Genomic DNA, 7,216 nt, shown 5'->3' with positions numbered 1-7,216 from the left:
AAAAACTGTAAGACAAGAGTCACCAAAATTCAAATGCGTAATTTCAAAGACAGAAATCCGCGTAATTTGGAGAGCAGAGAATACACGCACTCCTTCTCTCACTTTTTTCAGAATGAGCCTTGCATGTATCGGACACTTATAAATTGACAATCATAAAGGTTGCCGTAAATTATTTGGTTAAACACTTTCAGAAGCAAACGGTGTTCAGTATAAGGTGAATTTGTGCAGCTTTACCCTTCTGATCCTGCTTGAATAGATGGAGCAGTTGTGGCAGGGACCGTGGTGCGCAGCAGCAGGCAGCAGCAGCAGCTGAGCGGAGAGAGAGGAGCGCGTAGAAACACGCTCTTGGAGAGACCAGAGTCATTCCTATCTCTCTCCGCTTGCCAGTCACACCGAAGACACATCGCAGTGTATCTGAATGAATGTTGCATCACAAAGGATGGCCCCCAAAAAGAAAAGCATAAAGACTGATTTAAACACCCAAGGAAACGCCGCAAAAAGGGAGAGCGTGACTTTCTTGGCATAGAGGAGCGCGCAGAGAGGGTGAGCTCCTTCTCCTTCACTACCAAGATACAAGTTGGATGTATACCGAAGAAATGTGGATTCGGAACGGAACTTTTTTTATTAGTTAAAAATTAACGGATGATTTGATTGGTTCGTTTTGGATTCAATTGTTTTCAAAGCTAACCCAAGACGCTTAAAACTTGCCCGGAGCTATCCACATCCAAAGAGCGAAGCAAACGCTGTCTACAAAAATCGATAATAATAATAATGATAAGAAAATAAATAAATGAAGTGAGCCTTTATTTCAAAATCCAGGGATTTGGGCTGATGTCCGGATGAAAACTCTGCATTTTAAAGGATGAAAAGCTTTTGGTAAATTGCCACAAAATTCAGCCAAAAGGAAACTAAACGCGTTTGAATTGAAGCATCGTGTCAGAATATAAAGCGCTGCGAGAGTGATGCGTTTTTTTTCTGGTTTTCTCGTTTAATCTGTATCTCTCTTCTTTCAAAACGCATCGTTAAGACTTTTGAATGCATTTTTATTTTATTTATTTCTTATTTTTCCTCAACACTCAGGTGTTATGTTTAGCTGGGGACAGTGCCATTTACTAGGAGAGAGGAGCGTTTAAAGAGAAATTAAAAAGAATAACACAGAGGACATTACCTAGTAGTCGGTTGGATCAGCGTCGATACTGGGACAATCACAGGGACACGCCTCGCAGATCATTAAACAAATCAGATAAACGCGGTGCGAAAACCATCAATAGAAGTTATTGATGAGGTGGTATATAAGGCTAATGATTGGCTGAGCCTCTGTTTACTCAAAAGCTTAGCAACAGTATGTTGTGAAACTTTTCGCTGAGGGCTTGACAGCTGAGGCATACAATGCCAAGAGAAAAAGGACCAAGAACTTGTCTTTAAAACTCATTTTTATTGCTGCTTTACTCATTTTTTTAGGACTCAATTTGCGATTGAAAAAAAGAAAACAATTGCGAACTGCTGGAATATTCTTCTTCCTCTGCAAACTAGAATGTCTGCCTTCTGTGCTGCTGCTGCAGGAATTTATGAACCAGAGATTTTTAAGGGAAACATTCCTGAGGAGAGAATTTTGAAATATTTATAGCATCCCTTGTGCAAGAATGGTGGTTGTGACAAGGAACCTATTGATGACCCAGTCAGTGAGAGAGCTGGTGCCAAGACAATTTACCTCTCCACCAGCTACGCTCTCCGTCTGAGAGTCGTCCTTGGAGGAGCACAGCTGCTGCAGGCTGGGGATGTGATGGGGTGACTGCTGACATCCCCCTCACCCATCCCCTCTCTCTCTTTATTAAAACTGTAACATAAACAATGGATCAGAATTTCTCAACGGTTCGAGATGGAAAGCAGCTTACGCCAGAGAGAGACTCCTCGAAACGTGTTCTGACAGGATGCTTTCTCTCCCTGCTCATCTTCACCACGCTGCTAGGCAACACCCTGGTGTGCGCTGCCGTCACCAAGTTCCGACACCTGAGGTCGAAGGTCACCAATTTCTTTGTCATCTCGCTGGCCATCTCTGACCTCCTGGTAGCTATTTTGGTAATGCCATGGAAAGCAGCGACAGAGATTGTGGGGTTTTGGCCATTTGGTGCATTCTGCAACGTGTGGGTGGCATTTGACATAATGTGCTCCACTGCCTCCATCTTGAACTTGTGTGTGATTAGTGTCGATCGTTACTGGGCCATTTCAAGCCCATTCCGCTATGAACGCAAGATGACCCCTAAAGTAGCGTGTCTGATGATCAGTGTGGCATGGACCTTGTCTGTCCTCATCTCCTTCATTCCTGTTCAGCTTAACTGGCACAAAGCTCAGACCACCAGCTATGTCGAGCTAAATGGAACCTACCCTGATGATTTGCCCCCTGACAACTGTGACTTCAGTCTTAACAGGACCTACGCCATCTCCTCCTCCCTTATCAGCTTCTACATCCCCGTGGCAATTATGATCGTCACCTACACCCGGATCTACCGCATCGCCCAGACACAGATAAGGAGAATATCTGCTTTGGAGCGAGCAGCAGAGAGTGCCAAAAACCGACACAGCAGCATGGGAAACAGTTCAAACATGGACAGTGAGAGCTCATTTAAAATGTCATTCAAAAGAGAAACCAAAGTCTTAAAGACACTCTCTGTCATTATGGGTGTGTTTGTGTGCTGCTGGTTGCCCTTCTTCATCCTAAACTGCATGGTTCCATTCTGTGAAACACACATGCCAGATGGATCCACAGAATTCCCCTGCATCAGCTCCACCACCTTTGATGTGTTTGTGTGGTTTGGCTGGGCAAACTCTTCACTCAACCCAATCATCTATGCCTTCAATGCCGACTTCCGCAAGGCCTTCTCCATCCTCCTGGGTTGCCATCGGCTGTGCCCGGGGAGCAACGCCATTGAGATCGTCAGTATTAACAACAATATGGGTGCTCCTACCTCGAACCCCAACTGTCAGTATGAGCCCAAGAGCCACATCCCAAAGGAGGGCAACAGCTCAGCAAACTATGTGATTCCTCACAGCATCCTGTGTCAGGAGGAGGAATTACAGAAGAAAGACGGAAGTGGAGGGGAGGTCGAGGTGGGCGTGGCAAACAACACCCTTGAGAAACACTCACCGGCCATCTCTGGGAATTTAGACAGCGATGCTGAAGTCACCCTGGAAAAGATCAACCCCATAACACAGAACGGACAGCACAAAGCCGTGACATGTTGAGAAAAGGCAAAGGTGCATTGAAATTCAGTGAGGCATGCACGTATGCACAAAGGCAAGAAACGATTACACAGGAGGACAGCAAAAACAAACGGCAGAGACACATGTCTATAGGAACAAGAAACCAGTGAGTGTGTTATACAAGTCCTTAAGACTGTCAAAAAAACCTACATGAAAAACCTACAGAATGTTTTAAAGTACAGGCACTTTATCCTGGATATAACTATCTGCAAAATATATTCAGCATTTATTGATGACATTGACACATTTGATGATAAATGTTGATAATGTGAATATTAACAGCAGAATACTACCTATGGGCACATGTATACATTTTTTTTAGTTTTTGCAAAAATGTATACATCTGCATGTGTATACTGTACAGTGATGACACTATTCTGGAGGGATTCAAACACAGTATATACAGTGGGAGAAAATATAGTATTAGTAAAATATCTTGTAGGTAGGTGCTTTGTATGTGTTTCATGAAAAAGCAAACAAAGTGGGTAAATTGGTTTTGCTACAGTATTGTTAGTCAGCTATTGCAGTTTTTTTTCCTTTAGCACATTTCTAATGACAGCGAAAGCAAAATCGCTAAATTCCAGTGGCAGTTTATTTGAAGTAAGAACAAAAAATACTGATACCAAAGTAACACTGTTCTGATTACAACTAAAACCAACAACAGAGTTTGATGCTGTAAGCCAAATTGTCAAAAATTTTATTCTTAACCCATCCTCCCACCTCTGCATCACCCACTGTTATCCAAATGAGGTGTGCTTGAGAGAGAAAGAGACGAGGAAATGGAGAAAGTTCCTGCCTTTTCTTTTCTTTGTATGCTGATCTTTCTTCAGCCAGCTGGGACTGACCTGAAGTTTCTTCCATTTCTACTCCTTACTCCCTGTTTTCATTGGCTTTGCCTCCCGTCATCCATTCTTCAGTGAAACCTCTTTGGAGTTTCTTCTCATCCCCTTCCCCCTTTCACGCTGCCCTTATTTCTTGAGTAATGCCAAGCGCCTCTCTCCTTCCTCCACTCTTCTCCCTGTTAGTTTAGTCCTTCACACCTGCACCATATCTTCTTTTTAATTTCATTTTGTCTGCACCATTGTTTTTGGCAGCCCTCCGTTTTAACCCCCTCCCCCCGCCACCACCATCCATTTAAAGTGGTGCTTGTGATTCTATTTTTGGCAAATGCCGTCAGCCCATAATTAAAAAAAAGATTGTAAATGTGTAAAACTAAAAACTGCACTTGGACAGAGAGGGTAGAGCAGCAGCCACTAAGTCGACTCAGCCGTAATGCAAGTGACTTTTACTGACCTTTGGTAAGCTTGCAGATATATGATTTTGTAAACTGCTCGTTCTGCAGCTTGACAGTATCTCTCTGTGCAGAGTCAAGTCTGAACGCAGCGAAATTTGAAAACTAAACATTAATTATAATTTATGTAGGACTGTGGAAGTAGGCCAAAATCTTATAAGACAGTTTTCATTAGTGAGTGCTTCTGATGTGCTGCCATCCATTTCCCGTTGTCATGTTTTTGAACAGCTCTGCTTTTTGCACCAGTTAGACTGACTCCATAAGGTCCAATTTAGCACTAAATCAGTCTGAACTGATAATATATAACTAATATCTTAGTTAGCCTTAGCTACATTAAAAGATAGTATTGATTATACCAGTGCATGCCAATGCCAACGATCACTTAAGAGTGTAGTAGCAAAACTAAGCAAACAAAAAGTAAGAAATTATGTATTTCAAGCATACAACTGAAACTATAGGGAGAGAAGGATTAAAGCCTATTCATTGGCTTGACTGACACAGAACCAATCGACTACTCTGCTACCTTAACCTAGGAGACAACAGGTGATTTTTTTTTTTTTAGTGGCCTTGCATTTGCCAATATAGTTTCATTTTAAGAAGCTAATATAAAACTAAATCATCAAAAGATGACAGCTCTTCATGTGGAGCGTCCACCTACATGCAACTGCAAGCTGTTCACACGTGTTTGGTCAACAGTGCTACAGAGCAGGACGACAAACAAGAAACCAGAAAGGTTCACGTAGCCTTTTCTGTATAGATATCTGTTAGGGTCTACCATAAATAGATATCTGCAGATTCATATCTTCCTGAGAACTGAAGGGAAAAAAACACCTTTTTCAGTCTAACTTTTTGAGATTTGTGTGTCCACTACAGAAGGCATAAAGGAATAAGCTGAGTTTAGGAAGTTATGCAGATATCTATTTATAGGGATCACTGCCTATACACTAGAAACATATTTCAGTTTCATGTAGTATTTAAAATAAATCTAGTATTTAGGCAAACAAGACTGTCAGAGCCAAATATAGATATAGTCTTTTTCTGCTCTGCATTCCTTGGGAAATAGTGCTCAGCAGCACGCTTTCAGGCACTTTGCACTTTGAGTGTCCATCGCATGCAGTTTGTGTCCATGAAGGCATGAAACTGTCGCACATCAGGGAAGGGGAGAACCGATCCAATAGAAAGCAGTAGGTCTTGAACGAAGCATTTGATTTTCCTGCTCTGGAAAATCCAATAGTATCTAGATGGCAACAAAGGGGGAAAGCTTTTAGTTCAATATGTGGCTTGGCTTGTGACACAAAAGCAACACATTGTCCTCTCTGCTTCCCTGTCACCTCCCACGTGTTGCTCCATCTATTAAAAAAAAGAGATTTTTCTTTTCATTAAGTGCAGTTTAGATTAGGTATCTTTCAGAATGAATTAACTCCATTTTACAAGTGCTCAAGCTATTTCAAGTGCCACAATGTGCTGTAACTCGCCCCAATTATACTCAGCTCTTGCCTTTTGTAGATTATTAGCCATATCAGCTTAGCACTTTGCAGCAGCTCCTCTAAATTCACTCCCTTAGTCAAACAGAAGCCAACTCAAACATGCAATAAAACATGAAGTGCGTATAATCTGTCAGGATTGGACATGGAAGGAAACTGCCTTGGGGAAGATTGCCCCTCCCACCCCTTCCCCTTTACACACTCACCTCTTTTTTCTCCATCTCTTTCTCTTTTCTCTCGGCTGGCTCTGTCAACTTCGTGAGTCCCCCCCTCATGTTAACACTGATTGAATTTATTATTAAATGGAGTGCGCATACTGTTTCCTGCCTCTAATCTAAGTCAAAGTGCTGAATTAAATTCCCACCTGCTGACGTCATTATTATTATTATAATTAATATTTTCTTTTTTTTTGCCAAAATTCTTATTTCTGGCTGAATGTGGTTGTACTGTAGCGTAAGCTGTGATCTAAACAGTGTTTTATAAGCTGAAATTCAGGGTGGGTACGGGTACTCTTGAATGGGACTGGGATTAATCTGCCATTTCATGCCACATGATTGGATTCGCACATTTTACCAGATGTTTTTGTATATGCTGTATGTAGACATTTATAGAAAACATACCTCCAGCTGAGAGTTCAGATGATGGCTCCATGTAAACCGCCCCCTGAGCCTTCACCTTGTAAACTCAGTGACTCATCTTTTCAGCTGCCACTGCTTTGATTTTGGAGAAGGGCGATGTCAGGCAAGAGTCCCACAAGCAAAATGTTTTGTTTGATCTGGAGCATTTCCTCTAGGCTGCCTTACAAGTTGCTTTGGGGAGCTTTAGTGACAGTACACGGTCTCTCAATCAGTGTAGTTACATGATGTATGACAACTTAAGCAAATCTGACAGTACACAATCCCTCATCCTCGTCCCGCTCCTCCTCCATCTCCTCCAATGACTGGCCAAGCGATGCAACAGACGCAGGGCTGAACAACACTCCCCAGCCCTGGGAATGTGGAGCCATTTCAACAATGATGTCTCAGCTTATTTAACTGTCTAGAGTAATGATGGAGTCCCTACCTCAGCCTTGATTCAGTGACAGAGCTTCATGTAAAAAAAAAAAAATTAATTCAGTGGCAGTATTTTGGATAGGGGCTTGCAGGGATTGAGTATTGTACAATGATGTTCAAAATGTAGT

At 42.1% G+C, this 7,216-nt stretch overlaps 1 protein-coding gene across 1 annotated transcript; it reads left to right on the top strand.

The window, feature by feature from the left end:
- Positions 1-312: 312 nt before the first annotated feature.
- Positions 313-6,909, top strand: drd1b (dopamine receptor D1b). The gene has a single exon (XM_040032148.1). It carries the CDS (start codon positions 1,852-1,854, stop codon positions 3,241-3,243), a length of 1,392 nt encoding a protein of 463 aa, XP_039888082.1. The 5' UTR covers positions 313-1,851; the 3' UTR covers positions 3,244-6,909.
- The last annotated feature ends 307 nt before the right edge of the window (positions 6,910-7,216 follow it).

Source organism: Simochromis diagramma, unplaced genomic scaffold (genome assembly GCF_900408965.1).
Source record: "Simochromis diagramma unplaced genomic scaffold, fSimDia1.1 OVJJ01000216.1, whole genome shotgun sequence".
Taxonomy (NCBI): Eukaryota; Metazoa; Chordata; class Actinopteri; order Cichliformes; family Cichlidae; genus Simochromis; species Simochromis diagramma.
The sequence above is the reverse complement of the archived record's forward strand: the minus strand, read 5'-3'. Positions and strand labels throughout refer to the sequence as shown.